This window comes from Dromaius novaehollandiae, chromosome 1, assembly GCF_036370855.1.
Source record: "Dromaius novaehollandiae isolate bDroNov1 chromosome 1, bDroNov1.hap1, whole genome shotgun sequence".
Lineage (NCBI taxonomy): Eukaryota > Metazoa > Chordata > Aves > Casuariiformes > Dromaiidae > Dromaius > Dromaius novaehollandiae.
Genome location: NC_088098.1, coordinates 155,329,867 through 155,348,241, shown reverse-complemented (window position 1 = coordinate 155,348,241; position 18,375 = coordinate 155,329,867). Strand labels below are relative to the sequence as shown.

The 18,375-nt window shown below is 36.9% G+C and overlaps 1 protein-coding gene across 6 annotated transcripts in view; it reads left to right on the top strand.

Annotated features, from left to right (window-relative positions):
• The window catches only part of ARHGEF7 (Rho guanine nucleotide exchange factor 7), a 128,829-nt gene that overhangs the window by 70,433 nt on the left and 40,021 nt on the right, over positions 1–18,375 (top strand). For all 6 annotated transcript variants that reach the window (XM_064503906.1, XM_064503908.1, XM_064503916.1 and 3 more), the window contains 3 exons: positions 4,710–4,804; positions 5,109–5,204; positions 13,121–13,243. In XM_064503906.1, coding sequence (XP_064359976.1) covers positions 4,710–4,804; positions 5,109–5,204; positions 13,121–13,243 — 314 coding nt within the window. The remainder of the gene's footprint in view (positions 1–4,709; positions 4,805–5,108; positions 5,205–13,120; positions 13,244–18,375) is intronic.

Here is an 18,375-nt window from a genome sequence, read left to right as displayed (position 1 = left end):
TCAGTTGCAACTTCGTGGGTGCGCTCGACTGATGCAGTAAGATTTGTACTGTTTTGACTGCTAGCTATTTGTTAACTGTTGAAGACAGCTTGGGTCTTGAGGGAGGAAAAATGACCAGTTCATGGCAATATACATGATAAATTGGAGAGCTGGCCCTAGACTGCTGTTCTTAAAACTGTCTGCATTGGATGCTTGTCTTTTTTTCATGGTTTTCCACAGTATAACATGCACCTCCTGATTTTTATTTGTGTGTGTGTATATGTATATATGTATGTGTGTGTGTATATGTATATATGTATATGTGTGTGTGTGTGTGTGTGTGTGTGTGTGTGTGTGTGTATAGGGAGACGCACTCGCACTTGCACTCTCTCTTCTGTAGCATGCATGCACTTTTCCAGACAGGCAAGACTTTATTGCTCAGCTTAAAATCTAAATTAGGATAATTGGCATCTACTTTTTCTTGAAAAATACGGAGTGCTTGCTATGGCAGTACAACTTTATAAAGTAATTATTTTTCAATAGTTATTACGTATGTAATGATTTTACATATAGATAAGAAAAACAGCAAACAATTTAAATGATAAGTGTAATTTATGTTCCTTCTTTCTATGTAAGCTGCAACTCTTGCTTTTTTATGGGATCATTCTCATAGGTATGGAGTTTCCTTATGCTAGAAATTATCGTTACTCTGCATTGATTACAAAATTGAGCCAAATCTAATGTAAAAACAGAATAGCTCCTGATTAAAGAATGTATCCTGAATTAAAAAGCAAGTGTTAAAATCTGTATTAAAGGCTCTCTTGACAACTAGTGGTGTTGCGAGACTGGCACTCTAGGACTCCTTGGTACTTTTTAGTTGTGACTATCTTCCCCTGTACTGGTGAGTGTTGAGAGCCTGTAAACCTCCTGGTTGTCGCACCTTTCCTAGAGGAGGATTTGCAGTGCGGGCAGTGCCCTTGGGTGTGTGGGGCAGAGGAAAGGAATCAAAGGGCAGTTCAGCGCAAGTTCAAAATGTGGTAGGAGAGGCTTCGCTAATCTCCCCTGCTGGGAAAATAACTGGGATAGGCTAATGGAAAGGTGCATAGTATTAAGATGAGGCTGCTTTCACCACTGGTACTCTGCTTTCCTCTGTTCCTCAGTCCTTTGTAAATATGTTCTTTATTTTTATGGATTCACAGAGCTCCATCTGAAGTTAATAACACAGATCACATACATTCTGATCTCAACGTGTGCTTTATTAGCTGCACCTTGAATGAGGTGTTGTTGAGGCTATGAGGCAAACTCAGTTTATGCTTGCATCTTGTCTGGCTGGGGAACGCAAGCTATGAGAGAGAGGCTGTGCTGTGAGGTCTTGTCCTCCATGAAATGGTGAGAGTCTAAAGTACTATATAATATGAACCAGACTCATGATGGAGCACGAAACGTTTTTCATTTAAAAGTAATTTAGTAACCTGTTACTGAAGAAGTGGGCATATTACTGAAGGTCGTTCCCTGAGGACAGAGCAGGCTTTATTCTTTATTCTTTGTATTTTATTTTTACTTGGTCACCACTGGAGAATTTAACACTTAATGTGTCTGAAAGAAAATTATTAATTCAGCTTATAAGACAATTATCTGAGGATTAAATAAGTGTTTTAAAAAGAAGGTAAGGAAAAGGTACTCCATACTCCATAGCATGACTTCTTTTTTCACTTAAGCATTTGAGAAGTGATGCTGCTTTTGAGGCCACACTTTTGAAGTTGGATGAGGTATTTGTAACAGTTTTTGAGAACCCTTAAGTTATGGAATACCTGTGTGGCAGGTCTCTCTGGTTCTCATGATCCAGAAAAATTAGACATTGATCATTATTTGCTTAAGCATGGGGCATTTTAGTTGAGTGCTATGCTGCTTGAATAAAAAGGGAATGTGCTACAGGATCACGTCCAAGTGTAGCTGTTAAATGTCTTGCCCGCCCCCCCGCCCTGGTTTGGAAGGTGATCTGTTTCATGTAGGTCATTTAAATTCATTTTTGGGTGGTTGTTTTTGCCTTAGGGAGGTTACTGGGGTTTTGTGCAACAGAACTGTTATCTATGCTTAATTTTTCCATGCCTTGTGACTGAGAGAGCTTGTGCTGTATGAGCTCAGTTTTCTGTGCTATTCATCAGTGTTATGGATTGTAAAAGCTGCCATTTCAATGCTGCTCTTTTGGTACCCGGTCTTATCTGTGCAAATGTTGTGGTGGAGTTTTGGAAACAAGGTCTTCGAGGTCTCATGGGATCTTGCAGCAGCCAGAACATGCAGAAAGCAGCAAAGGGAAAAAAGGTGATTATTAGAGCATGTGGGGAGATGTGGAGATGAGGAATGTAAGGGTGTTTTGGTGCCAAAATACTGAGTTACGGTACAGAGCACCTATCTCTTCAAAGCACAGTCCAAGCATATTAACCTGACAGCTTCTTTGTGGTAAATCCTGCTGGAAGGATGCAAGGATTCACAAAACTGACATTTTAAAGCTACTTAAGCAGGACTAGTCCTTTTTGAAAGATATTGAAAGTAAAATAATGTTGTATGCAATGGAAACTGTGCTTGTATAGAAGGGAAAAAAAATTAATGTATTCTGAAAACTATTTAAAAGTATGTGCGTGTCTAAAGCAGTGCATAACACTGGGAACTTCTACAGTAATGTAAAGCAGTATAAGTGAATTTAGTAGCTCGTGTAGGTTTTGTAACATAGTTTTATTTACTGCTGTATTTGTTTTTGTTTCTCTTGTCATTTACCAGGTTGCTGCTTGTAATTTTTAAACTTTACTGGCTTTTTCCTCTTTCAAATCATTTGCTCCAATTGCTTCTTCCCTATATTCTGAAGAAAACCCTCAAATAAAAATCCTAGCAAGCACAGGAAAATAACTGAGCAGTGTCAAACACGAAATTTGTTTCATTTTGAGCTTTTTCAGACAGCTGCTATATCAAAGAATGGAAAATACTCTGAGAAAATGCAGCAGTGGTACAGCTCTTCAAGATCTCTACTAAATTTGTCAATTTTATCTTGGAATGTCTTCTGATATTGTTCAGCGCTTCATCAAGACACTGCATTTTTGTCCTTGGGTCTCAGTCTCCTTTTTCCTGCTAATGGCTGTGTAACAACTTTGGGATGGGAGATTTTGTGGGGAAGACCATATTAGAAAAGATTGGTCTTGCACTTAGTCCTGAACCTTGTGGCTGCTAAATACTTATATCAATAATTTCTATTTTAATAATTGACTTTTGTTTTGTTTTATATGTATGTGAGAACATGGATTCTATTTCTGTGATCAACAGAAATTTAATTTTTTTGTTAGTCTAAGTAGTAAAAGTTCTTAGCTGATTTCTTTTTAGAATTTGTGCACCCATGTTGTACTGTATGTTGCAGTTTCCTAATTAATAGCTATGACTTTCTCTGACGTTCTTCTGTCAGTGTTTAGCAGAGAATGGAGACATTTTAATCTTTGGCTCAGGATTCAGATTTCCAACAAAAGAATGAACTCAAAAGTGGTCTCTCTTTCTCCAAATGAATAGAACCATTCAAGGAATAAGCAGAATCAGTGACACCAATGAACAGTGAATTCTCCATTGACATACTGAACTATTTAAAGTTATTTCATCAGGTTTGCATTTAGGAATGAATGGCTTTTTTATCTCCTTAAAAAAAGTATGGACTACAACAGTGAATAATGCACTTAATGCAGTCCTCACTATAAATGCTGAAATAAGATATTAATGTAGATTTGACAAATATGGTGTATAGCAAAAAGGGAATATTTGCGTTGTGACTTATAAGCAGTGAATTGCAAGAATTTTGAAGCGTAACTGTGTTCTTCTGCTAAATCATGAACTTTTTGGAGCAGCTAGTAGGCCCTCTACTAAAAGCCTAGTAGAATTTGATCTGAATACATTTGAGGATATCCTGAAGCAGGCTCCTTGGAGATGGCCCAGTAAAATGCCTGTCGTACGTATTTCAGGATATTCCAAGTTGCTTGATTTATATGCAAACAAAAAAAAAGTGTGTGCCATATTTTACAAATTACTGGTTTTAGGCTAGAGTCTGTTGGAATTTTTTTTAACATAGTTTATACTATTGCACTTTTGGTCAAAGCTTACACGTCCCCATTTAAAAAGAATGCACTGAAGCTAATCATGTTGCTAAGTAAAGTTGACGATTATTTGATATTTATAAAATCTATTTGATATTTATAAAATCTATTTGATATTTATAAAATCTATTTGCTATTCAGACCTTCCAGATAGAATAAAGTGTGTGGAAAAAGTAAACACTTCCCTAACAAGATTAGACATTGCAGGTTGTAATTGAGACTGAGAAAATAACACTGGTTGTTCATTTCTCTTACAACTTGTAACGTGCTTTACCAAACTTTGATGATCTTTGATTGTTTTGAAGTATACAGGGGGAATAATTACTCTTAGGTCTGGAAGAACACTGTAGAGCTCCCAAATTTTACAGGAAGTGTTTTTGTTAAGGAAAGTGAAACTCCTGTTAGCTTAGCGCTTCTCTTTTTCTGGTATACGGCTAAAGAATAGTCCTGTCATGTTTCCCCCCAGGTTTTGTTGATTCAGTACTTAATGGTTTGTTACTGGTGTGTGTTTTTAATATTTTCAAAGTGCTAAGAACATCTTACTATGTTTTACAACTAGTATTGATTTTAACATTTTGAATTAGCAGCTGTCATTTATTTCAGGTGCTACAAAATATTTTAGAAACAGAAAATGAATATGCTAAGGAGCTACAGACAATGCTTTCAAACTACCTGCGACCATTACAAGCCAGTGAAAAGTATGTGAGTTTATGTGTTTTTTTTTTTATTTTATTTTTTTTTAAATAATAGACTTAAGATCTCGTATGTATTGGGAAGAGGTTGTATGGTCAAAACTTCAATTTCAATGTTAATGTGCATTTTCATCTGTGGACTGTAAGATCCTTGGGGCAGGGCTTGCTTTTATTCTGTTTGTTTGCTGATCAGGACAGGCTGGTCCTGGTTCTTGATACAAGAAAGTGTTTTATTTTAAGGTTGGTTTTATTAAAGCACAGTTAGTCAATAACTGTAAACCTGTAAACCTTTTATTTATCTTGGCTCCAGGTTAAACTCAGCAAACACTTCATACTTAATGGGAAACCTGGAAGAAATAAGTTCTTTCCAGCAAATGCTTGTACAGTCTTTAGAAGAATGTACCAAGTAAGTACTATATATACATGATACCGTAGAATTCTATTGAGCAAATATTTTACCGTTATTTTGCTTGTTGTGTGTGTTAATGTTTGAGATAAAATATTTTTGTTTTCTTCATTTTAAATATAGTTGTTGCAGCAGTAAAGCAGTAGATGTTTGGATAATGCACTCATTGCTTGCTCAGGTAGATATTGACCCTAGGATAAAATGGCAGAGGTAGTAATTTCAAATAGTTTGGAAATAGTTTACAGAATGCCATGATGCAGTTACCTACCAGGGGAGAAGTTGTAAAGGAAGCAGGACTTTCCTTTTGGAGGCATGAATTTTACGTCTACTTCTATTAAAAGAGTAAGAAAAAGACTGAAGGAAACTTGCATGGTGATAGTACAGTGTATGTAGACTTGGAGGACTCTGTGAGAAAGCTTGTGCTTAGGTATTTTTCTGTCTCTGGTCTTCGACATGTGCTGGGAGAGGCATATAGGATAGACCAAAAGAACAGTCTAAATGAAAATTAGTCCCCGTGCCTGTACTGAACTATATAAACAACATAAAGCACAGAAAGAAGAGGGGGGAAGAAAACGTTTGAAGGAGGAAAAAAAAAAAATCACCTCTCTTCCTTACATAGCTCTGGTAGAAAAATATCCAGCAATCATTTCAACTTGTACTCTGTACTCTGAGGTGCAAGTAAGAAGGTGAAGGTGAACATATCACAACTGAATTGTGCTATCAGTTTTCTACTGCTGAAACTCCACTGAAAGTAGAGTTCCTATTTCTCACCTCAGTTGTGTCCTTTTTCTTTGTATATGTTCTGGTCTTGCCTGACTACATGGTGAGCTAATTCAGCTTGCTAATCCAAATTTACTGGTTTTCTGCTAAATTAGTCATTTGAACTGCTACTGGTGGCTTAGACAAGTTTCAGTCTGTGCAGGGGAACTACTGGGAGCACTTGGCGGAGTGATGGGTGTCTTGGATGGAGTTGAAAATACCATTCTGGCAGTAGTGGTCTTTCTAGATCAGCTCCGTATGTTTTGTTTTGACTCGACTCTCTTATCCCCCAAGCCCCTCCATGTTAAGAGGAATCTTTGTGGTGATCAAGTATAAGCTGCATCTGTTCTGGACAGTAGCATATATCTGGGTATATTGCTGAATTTTCGGTCCCTCTTTCCCCTCCCATCCAGGTTCTCTCTGTTCTGTTTCTATACAACTTACACAAGAGCGGATGGAGAGGAGGACTGGGTAGTTTAGATGGCTCTTTAGTGGTGGAATGGAAGTGTTCCTGAAATGGCATTTCTTCTGCACTGTTTCTGAAAAAGTGTATTCTACTTGCTGGCAAGTTAAATTTAGGACTTGATTAGTTAAGTGTATAAACACCTGAGAATGGGTTACTTCACTCACTTAAATGTTTGCTTTCTTTTCTTGTCATTTCACCTTCTGTTGTCTCATTCTCTTGTTACTGTTACATTGTTTCTGTGAATCAGAAAGAAGTTGGAGAAATGGAGTACCTTGCTTAACCAGGCTGTTATCTTTTAACACTGTTTTGATTAAGGTTAACACTGTTTTGATTAAGGTCTACTTAAAAACAAGAGTGGAGGACCACATTTCTTTAAACAAGGAAATCTGTTCAATCTGTTCAAATCTTGCATTAATATTTGTTTTAACTTGATGTGTAGATTAATATGATACCTTAAATCATGCAAAAAATTCTAAATAAGCCTGAGTTTAAAGCTACATTAAACTGTAGTAGAGCACCTTCTCGTAATGTCCTTTATTATTTCTTCCTGGTAAGTGAAATGTTGCTGTGTAATACATTGGGAACATAATGGATGCTAGTAGGTGGGCAGAGGAAGTGATGCCTCAGAGTTACTGAAGACTGCAAATGTTTTGCATTACTTTCTTCTGGTAAATATGTTGGTTATGCCAAGTTGTATTTTCAGTTTAATTTTCATCATAGCATAGTGACTTGAGTGTCCAACATTCTGCTGTTCTGAATCTAATCCATCATAATTCCCATCATGTAGAAGAAAGCTTGCTCTGCTGCCTTGATTTGTCAGTTTGCCATGTTGTTTTGGCTGGTGAACCTGTTTGTAAACTCAGAGTAGCTTCCAGGCTGAAAATAGATTTATCGTTTTATTTTGGTTTTGGCAGATAGCTTATAGTTCCATCATTCAGGCACTTGATATTGCAGCATCCGATGTAGTGTTTTTTCTCACTTCACGTGTCAGAGTGACCAAATGCAGACATTCTGCCAGTTGTAGTGTTGCCAGCCTAAATAGCTTGACATACTCTTGTTTTTTGTGTGTGTCAGTGAGTTGAATATTGTTTAACTTCCACATCCCACTCAGGTCACTTTCTGTCTTCGGAGTTTCATCTTAACAGATCATTGTGCTTCAGTGACAAAAACTTTCTGGTACTCTTTCTCTCTTTACCTGACCACATTGGCTTATTTAATCCTCATGTTTGTAAAAAATCAGTTTATTTCAGAACATGTTTATGCTCTGGTGAGGTTTTTTGGTGCATTTGGGGGATCTGGAGAAGGGGTTACTTTGTATGGTTTTCATTTTGGTTTGAGTTTGGCAGGGGGAGAAGTAGGAGGAGGTGGTTTGAATTAAAACTTTTGGTGCGTTGCTAAAGGATTGTCTTATTTGAACTTGTCCACGTCAGCCTCTACTGCAGTATAACTGTGGTGCTCCTGTGCAGTCCTCCATCTGTCATAGTCCTGGGAACATTTCTTCCCTGGCTGCCTGGATGCTAGCAACCATCAGACAGATTCCTTTGGGGTTACTCTTGCCTTTGACAGGTAACAGAAGAAAAGATATAACCAAGGTAGTGTATGAAACAAGTCTAACTAGAGATAAGTGAGACTCTTTTGACTGATCCACCTCAAAAGCGCTTTCTTTGCTGATCAGCTTCAAATGCACTTCCTGTTTGATGAATGGAAAAGAACCGTAACTTGACAAGGCACGAATACATTTGTGGGATTCTTCAGTTCCAAAAGAGAGCATGATTTCTGATTTTAAAACAGAGCAAAAGTGCTCCAGTCTCTTGAAGGCAGAAAGTGGTCCAGTGCTCTGGATCTCTTCCTGGATCTATGATCCAGTGCCAAATCTCAGTTCTGCTGTTGCTCACGCAGCACAGGAGTGTCCGAGTGAACAAAGTTAGTGTTTGTTAAGTGATCTCTGAGCTGATCTAAGTAATCTGTGCTGTGGAAGTTTTGGATATTTTTGTAACAGGAGTTTGAACTGGAATCTCCTACTTCCCAGGCGAATGAGAGCTGTTGAATAGAGATGGTCAGTCTGTGGCCATACTTTTCAATAAGGGCGCCATGGCACCAGATTGCCTGGACTGCTTAGGTTTAGTCTCCTGTGTAGCTAGTTGAAGATAAGATGCTCGGTGACTCTTTTAGATAGTAGAATAGATGCGTCTTCCTGCTCCATAACAGACATAACTAGGTTTTGCTGGGTATTCGCCTCATGTCCCCACTTTTGCATTCACAGCAACTTTGCTTGTGTTTCTCTCTCTCGTTCTGTGCATAAGCGCATAAGAAACTTAACTTGGTTAGTGTGACTCAAAAGAAGTAAGGCTATCAATGTTATGTGAATTTGAACACAGTGTGCGCAGATTGCCTGAAATAAATATGCAGATTAACTGATACCTGACAGGAAGGCAGATAATAGACAGTGAAAGGGATGATTATGAAGAGAACCTTTAAAAATTTCTGGATGGCTTGTAAATAAGTGGAATAGATCCTCCTTTTGTGAAAGCAGTAGCTCAGAAAGTTATGAAGTAATCCTGTGAATTGTGAAGCCTCAGGAGATCTGATCTAATTTTTTGTTTCTTTGCAAACTGCATCCCTCAAAGCTATTAGTTGTAACTGTCCCTTAATTACTTTTTGAGTCCTTTTCTTGTCCAGGATCTTTTCTCCTGCCAAATTTAAGTTCAGGACAGTCTCTGTACTGAGTTTTCTCCAATGTAGTGAATGTATTATTGTTGATGCTCAAGCCCCTTTGAAGAGGGTGAAGTGGTGGTGGTGGGAATTCTTCTGTTTGTCTTATTCTGGAGGAGAGAGAAGAACAGAGGCTGCTACCCAGATAGCTGAGTGATTCCTCTCTCTGATGTGCAGCTGTATGTAGGTACATACGTTGCTGCGTGACACACTTTATCTGTCAAGTGAAATTTAGGAACCTCTGATCTTTACCTTGCAAAAAGAAAACTTGGAGATAGCATACTATATATATATATATTTTTTAATTGACTTCACTAGTCTGTGTTTTAGTTTGTCTGGATTCATCAATTTCCACAGCCTTTACCAGAGTAGTATACTGTCCGCTGACTTCACAGTAAAGCCAGGGCAAATTTCTACAGAATACGCAGGATATAGTGACATTACAGAACAACTAATTATTTCTCTGTGTTGCCAGTCTAGCTTTAGTCTAGTTGTGATCAGTGGTGCTGATCAGAATCTTACAGTAAGTGTGACTGAACAGCAAGCTAGTTCATCCTTCCTTTCTCCCTCTCAAATTATCATGCAGTGGGGACCCATTTTAAGTCTGGAATAATAGAACTGATTGTTATCGGATATAGTTGCAAAAATGAATAACCGGCTAGTAATTTAGATGTTGTCTTATGATGTGGTCTTTAGCATGTGATATGTACAACAGCCAAGGCTCTGTTATGATTCTCTAGTACTGTGAATGAAATTTAAATACTTCTTTGCCCTTTTTGTACCTGACATTACACTTCACCTTTCTTAACATAACATATATGTAATATATATATCTTGAGGATGAGGGAGAAAATATTTATTGGTCTTGGTTATATGATGAAAACTAAAGTACTTTAAAACTCTGGAAGAACTCTAAAATGTGCTATGCATGATCGATATATTGTCACTTGTAACTAAATTTGCAAGCAGCGGTAAATGTCTTTTCTAAACCAGTTTGTGTATATCCAGTGACTATATCAAGAATTTTAATACTTGTGATTCCTTTTTAATTACAGTATCAAATATGAGAATATTGTTGGAATGTCAGCTTCAGAATAAACTATAAAATAGCTATGCTCTCTATTGAATTTGAACACATTAATTGCCAACAGCTTTATATAATCTGCTGCTAGGTATTAAACTGTTGTTTCCTTAGACAGCTAAGGAGATGTAGATAATTTAGTAATTGTTCCTGTAAAATAGTAGAATACTTGTGAGTAATGCAGGGATTAGAAAAGTCAAAGGTGATGAGTTGCTACCCCCTCCTGAAGTCTATTAATAATTTTAATTCAGCAAAGACTATGTAGTATATAGTTATTATGCATGTACAAAAGAATAATATCGGTCTTTCATTCTGCTAAAAGAACAGCAGTCTGAGGAGAAGCAGACAGCTGATATGAACAACCATCATTCATTTTTTTTTCCCCCCCAGGCACTACAGTATGAAAAGACAATTAACTATTTTCAGCAGCAGTTTCTGGGGCCCTCTTACTATTTAGCATTGAGTTATATGCCCTGAGTATGTCTTCAAGGTTTGAGATTTCTGCTGTATCTGTTACTTGAAGAATATATTATTAGCTCATGCTTAGATGTATTGAAGGGGACTAGCTGCTGGACAGGAAATACTGCTAGGAAAACTATAAGAATAGCATTTCCTCTGTATGTTGAGGAATGTCCCTATTTTTCACTAAATGCTTGCAAAGGAGGCCACTCTGTTGATTTCAGATTTTAAACTTCTTTTTTAAAACAAATAAAGATATGGATCAATAAAATACGGGCTCTAGCCTTTAAAGCAAGGAACTTTGAAAATGTGACCAGAGTGTATCTGACATTGCTAACTAGGTAGGCAGTCGTCATATTCTAGATATCTATAATGAATGCTGCTTTCAAATAAGGAAACATACTTCTCCTGCCTCTCATATTCTGCATGCTCATACAGTCATTTTGACTGTTCGTATTGGGTAGGTCTTCCCATGCCCTGGGAAATGGAGCAGGGGAGTGAACAGTTTAATAGGAAACAGACGTTGTTGTTCTGAATTTTTGGGGAATGTTATTTGGGATGAACTTTGAATTTTAACTCCTGTGAACAAACCCAGAGAGTGGGATGAGAACACTATTTGACTGGGATCAGGATATTCCCTGCCTAGAGGAACATGTGTCCTGGAAAGGTGGCTGTTTTGTTTGTTATGGTCTATGAGGCCTGTGAGAACTATGAGTGCTGAAAATTGTCCCATCTTCAGGTTAACTTACATTGTGGGGAAAATCGGCTACTAGCCATGTAATCTTAGTCTTCTATTAGGGGACTTTTTTTTTTTTTTTTTTTTTTTTTTTTTTTTTTTTTTTTTTTTTTTTTTTTTTTTTTTTTTAGAAAGTATAGGGTTTCATCACTTTGAGCCCCTTTATGATATTGAAGAATTGTTGGTCCAGTTTATCCTTTCTCACAGAGGAGAGGTAATCTAGTATGGATACTTTCATGGATAGTTCTGAGAATGGTGATGTGATAGCAGTAAAGAAAACATGGCTAGTCAGACTATATATTTCTTCCCAACTTCTATTAGTTTGTATTTAACTTAAAGATCACTTTATATTTTTTTAAAAAAATGTTTCCTCCCCTGCTTCTGCATATGAAGTATGCAGATTAAGGAGATATTAGGAATAAGGTTAGAAGAATTGTGGGTCTTTTTGTTTTGTAGTTGCTTATACACATGCATAATCAGAATTTGAACTTTTACTTTCTACCAGTTGTACCACTTCGAAGCTGGTGTCACACAGCTGGCTTCATACGTTTGTACACCAGATGTTTTCTTATGGCAATTTGAGATGACTTCTCAAAGTCAGTTTCTGCTAAAAGCTATGGAAAAACGTAGCGTGTATACTCATATTCTCTCTTTTGCTCTCTTCTCCTCCCTACAGGTACATGAAAAAAAATGCATGTATATCCTTTTGACTCTAGTCAAAGCTGATTAGATTCACCAAGATTGTGTGAAAGTAACCTTTTCTTCTAAATGTGCTTTCACTTGCTGAATCTTCTGTTTTTGCACAGGTCACTGAGACTGCTGTTTCTTAAGTACCATTTTGTACCAAACAGAAACTCTTCTGAATAAAATCGGTTTTAAAACTCCAAAGTGAAATTTCCCTTCAGAGCTTAGCAAACATGGTACATTCTAGCATGAAAAATGAGGAAAGTATGAATGATAGAAAGATCTTATCTATATTTGTTAGAGCAAGACAGTATTTCTGTATTGATGGTGGTGAAGCAGCACTCTTTATCTAGTTACAAGCCCATATGGAAGTGCTTTATGGCCCTTAAAAGGGAAGGTGAGTGACGACGGCATAAAAAAACCCCTGTTGTTGCACTGTAACTAGCCTGTTTTTATGTAACCAGAGCTCAGTATGTGACTTAGATCTTTTCATGAATCCTTTAAGAATACCTGTATTGGTGGAGGATGGAGAGAGAGAATCCTGTTGCTATTCCATCCAGTTTTGTCTAAAGTGCCAAAGTATTGCTTATAAGATTTGGCATGGCATAAAAATGGATAATAACTGTTCTAACCAATAGATACATTGATGAAAACATCAAATTGTACTCCTAAATAGCATACTAACTGCCAGTGTGTTTTTTTTTTTTTTTTTTTTTTTTTTTTAAAAAAAAAAAGGCAGCCAAAATGGCCATCTCAGAGGTATATGCTGTACTCTGTCTACACTGTGGTGGCATATCCAGGTAGTCACAAGCTTGAAACTGTAAAGATGGAAGAGAAAGCTGTTGTCTGCATATCAGTGACCACAGAAATCTTATCCATTGATTTAAAGGGGGGGAGGGAATCAAATGAACTGGGTAGAAGTTGCTCATTAAGAACATACCCTATTTTTCCAGTCTTTTATTTATTTTTGTCTTTTTGGTATTACTGTAATTTCATCTTCCTTGTTATTCCATTTTTAGGTTGCCTGAAGCTCAGCAGAGGGTTGGAGGATGTTTTCTAAATTTGATGCCACAAATGAAAAGCTTATACCTTGCATACTGTGCCAACCATCCATCAGCAGTGAATGTTCTCACAGAACACAGGTATGTTTACTTTGTAGTCTTTTAAATCTAATATAAGAAAAGTGAATAAAATACCCTTGTGCTATAAAGCTCAGATGTCTTTTCTGACGAGCATTCCGTATGGTAGGGCTTGTTTCAAAAAAACAAAAACACCCCCCCCCCCCCCAAATTTCAAAGCCCTTCCATGCAGTCAGGACCAGCTTGTCACTTTTAGCAGTGTGTTATCAACTATGCAAAAGGATTTTCTCATTTAAAGTATGTATGCTGGACTCTGAACCTGTAAAACAAACTGTAGCAATTATCTTCATTTTAAGAACGTGCAGATTAAAAAAAAAAAACTTGTCTGTGATGCTGTAGTGTTACTGACTTAATTACTGGTAGCCTTTTTATGCAGTTGTTTAATTGTAACTTAGCCCTGTAAAATCCAGTAAATTTGTATGCATATGCTTAACTTAACATTGGTATATGGTATACCCTTAGTTTTACTTTCCTGCGCGACAGGAAAGTAACATGAGCTTTTTAAATTTACAGAAGTAGTATTTCCTGTTTGTAAGAGGTAGGATGCTGAATTAATGTGACAGAGGCTGCTCAGCTTCAGGACTGACCTTGAATACATACAGAAGTTGCATGCCCTATATCATATTAAGAGGGGAATGCTGAGGCCAGAAATTAATTAAAAGAAGCCTGCTTTCAGGAAATTTCCCTGTATATACTCCTGATGAGCACATGCTGCAGCAGCTGTTACAGGGTTTGGTGCTGTTTATCTTTCTTGCGGTGCAGGACAGAACCATGACCTTCTCTGGAACCTCAGACAGGACATGCTAGCAGAGGATATCTGTTCTTTCCTCTTTCCCCTTCCCTTTTCTTTTTGTCTTGCTGTGAAGAACCAAAATAGAGGTGGTATTCACTCTCCCTACACAAAGAGCAGCATAATTGACTTGTTTTCTATATAGCCTTAACTTCTTCCAAGAACTTGCATCTTATTTTAACGGTAATGTTGTGAGGCCTAATTGTGACTCTTATGCATAATAGTATAAACCAAAAACCTAGCTATCAAATACTATGAACTATCACTTTTTGTTAATAAGAGTTCTGCTCCCGCACCCCTTTGAAAAAGTAAACTGGTATTCCCATTGCCATTTAGACAGGAAGAAGATGCTCTTTGTCAAAGGCAATGAAAAAAGAAAATTAAACAAGATAAAATATGTTTAAAACTCCCTAATGAAATCTTCGTGTTTGTTTTCTTTCTAATGGCCTACTTCAAATACCATTCTCTGTAAATGGTGAAATATTTAGATGATCCAAGCCTTTTTATTTTTTTTTAAATACTCTTAGGCTAAGATTTTTTATCCTGTTTGTGCCTTTACGCTCTTTCCATGCAGAGGTCTGGGATCTAATCTATAAAAGGGGAATAGGAGGTGATAGAAAAGTAAGCATCTGTATTTCTGAATATTTGGAGATACTTATAAAGGATTATCCTATGTTTCAAAGCTTTTGGAAAACAGAGGAAACAGCCATGTCTGCAAAAGAATGATTAAAATGCAGGGGAGAAAAGATAATTGTTTGGAAACGGAGAAGAGAAACATTTCTTCCCTTTTGTGCTGCTTTGGACATATGTTGTCTAAAAAAGAACAGACTTCTGGTCTGTAAAGTCAACTTGATACCAAAGCCTGATGGAGCCAATATAAGTATCACAGAGCAATTAAATAATTTGGATGCAGAAGTAGGTTCAAAACAATCGTATTGTTCATAAGAGGCAGTGCAAAGGGAGATGAGTCCTGATGAATTTTAATGCCATTTTGTTGGAATGTATGGGTCAGCAAAAATGAACCCTATTCTCTTTTTTTTTTTAATTGCCCTTATTTCAATATTATAAATCTTTCATTTTTGTTTAATGCCATTGCAGTACATAGCAAGTGACTCGACCAGAAATTCTCCTTGTAAAAGCTACCATGAAGGAATTAGAAACTGACTTTAAACAATTCTGAAACTTTTCCTCTTTCATAGAATGCCAGAAACTTTTTAATTATGTGGGTTTAAAGGTAAGCGGAATAACAAACTGATTGAAAGCATGAAGGAAAATACTTAGTTGAAATGCCCCCGCCCCCTGGTAAAAGCATTCCTCATAACCTTAATGTTAAAATACTGTGAGGTTTGAGGATAGTCGTGGCTGTAATAGTAATGAAACAATTATGCTGCAGTTAAAATTCAATTAATATTGAACTGGAATTTTTTGGAATTGTCAAATTCAGAGGTTAACATTTTTAAGAAAGTGTCATGATTTATTCGCTGTTTCTCGTGGTATAATTTTAACAGAGGGACCAAAAACATCATACGTGTTTCAACAACGACAAAAATATAGCAGAGAAGTAGATACGTTTGCCAAATTTTTCAATTTGAATAGCATATTCATGACAGTTACGCTGATTCAGTAGTACTTTGGAGGAAAAAAAAGTGTCTATAGTGATTTTCTTAGAAATGTAGGAAATTCTTACTGTCAGCATCATTAGGTTATTTCTTGCCATTAACTCTATGTAAACATGTTCCATTTATGAAGTGCACAGAGTGTACTTCGGAAATGCTTGCTACAGAAGACCTAGCACATGATTTTAAAAGCCAGCTTCTGATATCACAAAATTAGTATTTCCTGCAGCTTATTAAATTCACTCAGTTTTGGTGGGGACTATATCAACAAAAATGAAACAAAAATCTGGATAATTGCTTTAGGTGAGACTTCAGAAACTTTTTACCTCTTTTAAATTCTATAATACACTAGTTTTATTACTATTTTTATTGTTGTTGAGTGAAAAGAACTTAAAGGAAATTGGTTACCATTTTAAAGCATTTATTATATGATTTCTTTAACTAGTTGGAACATGGCAACATCAAAACAATTATGAACGTTCATGTGGCTTAATGGAATATTGTACTTGTGAAGTTTTTACTATGTTAGTTTCTCAACTATCATGCATGTACTTTGACTAGTGTTGTAGTATCTGTTAAAATGTCATTCTATATATGCACACACTGTTGATGTTAAAAGAGTCATATTTTTCTGGAAAGGTTTTTCAAGCATCAGTTCTAAATAGTAGCTCTTGGGTTAGGGCTGGAGACTTAAAAGGAGCATTCAATGGGAACGTGACTGTCTTTTCATGCCATTCAGTATGAATTCCAGTCTGATTAGCTTCCTGTTTCTCCTCTTTGGGGTTTGCTTCTTGATTGTACATAACTGCAACATGAGAAGAGTCTTATTCAATTAGTATAAAATATAAGGTGTATCTATATATTGAACAAGCTGGGGAGGAAGGGTTAGCTTTTGTTTTCCTTCATGAATGAGAGGTCTTTCAGGCTCAAATCTGCAAAGCCACAAACATTTTTCATTTCCGTAAGTTAAACAGGTATTGAAAACAAACTATTGAAAAGAATACCAGTAAAGAGACCTTGAATGTAGGTAAATAGGCAGAAATGGGAATAAAGCCTAATCCAGCCCTGAAGAGAATTCCGGTGCCAGACTAAATGTTTCTGAGGTGGTGTTTGCCTGTGACAAGAACGAGAAAAATCTTCTGCTTCATCATTTCTACTAAGTTTGGAACATTGTGAGCAAACCCTCTTACTTGGTTCCAGTTGTTGCACTGTAACTTTTATCTGTGTATCAGAGTTGCTACTTGACATCAGTTTTCTGATCTTATACAGTCTTGAAATTAGATTGGTGGGTTTTTTCTTTTTTTGGCCTTTTTTTGTCTTGGGAGCTGCTTAAGAGCCATTGTGTAATTTGCATAATTTTGTTTTCCTGGTTTTGTAGTCTGTGCTGTTGATACTGTTTTTGCCTTGTGGTCAGCTTTGCTGCTTCTCCTCTGTAGTCTGTTATTCATTGACGTTTGGACTGCCATTCTCACTTGTATGCGCACACGATTCCATTGACTGTTCTTACCTGCATGTTTTTTCTGGGCTGCCACCTTGGTTTGTAGATGTCTGGCATTGTGCTTAATTGTGTCTTAAGCCACTGATTACAGCTTAAAGACAGAGCTTGCCAGGTATGGCTGGATGATGCCTCTTGCTGAGGTCAGTGTGTGTTTCCACCACGGGCTCTTTGTTCTCCTTGTTTCCCTTCTCTCGTAGTGGCTGTAGTGCCACTGTATGTACATGCTCCCTATTTTCTTTATTCAATAGCAGTTACATCTATTTGGCTTCTTTATATGAAATTTGAATTTCTAATATCCTGTAGTTTTGCTTGAAAATTCTAGTTCAAGTGCAAGCGTAAGAGGATTGTTTTTATTGTGGTGTTTTTGGAGAGAGTTTTGCTAGCTGGTCAGAGCAGCACTGCCTCAAGGGCACGGTGTCCAGGCAGAGTAGCGTTGGTTGCCATCTGTGCTTGTGATCATAAAAATATGTTTGCCGTCTTGTAAGAGAAGAAGCAGCAGGATAAGCAACCTAAGGCAAAGAAGAAAGTAAAAGAAAGAATTTCCCTCAAATCAATTTGAAAAAAAGCAGTTGGATACAAAGTACAGAAATAAATAATTGCAGAGGAGGAAGGAGTCCCAGCAACATGAGATGTTATGTACCTGGAGAAGATCACAAGCCACAAAGTTTATTGCAAGGGGAAACTCCAGCAGAGGAAAAGAGGAGGAGGAGGCTGGGACTGGAACTGTACTGAGTCTGTGTCTAAAATGACAAGTGAAAAGATTTTTTCCATGTTGAATAGAAAAGTGGATTGCATAATCAAAGAAAGAAAAAAAAAAAAGCTTAAAGAGCCTCACCTATAAGTTGATACGGAATTCTTCTGAAAAAATATGGGGAGAATAGGCCTTCAGTATTAATTCTTAATGTAATCAACATTAAATATGTAATTTTGGGGAGAGAGAGGTTTTAAGCTTTTTGACTTTGTCTTAAACATGGTGTTGTTTAAACAAACAAACTGGAAGAAAAATATTTCTGAAAGAAAACTTAAATTGATACATGTCTGCTTATTCTTTATTCTGCAAAATGACAAATATTGAGCCAATTTTCTGTTGGAGGAAACTTATCATCAAAATCTAAGTCTCGTTCAAACCCTAATTTCACTAGATCCTGCTGAATAACATGTCCCAGGCATGCCCTGTGCTTGCCTGCCTGACCTAGCGCTCTGGATAAACCCAGTGGCACTGCAACCCTAC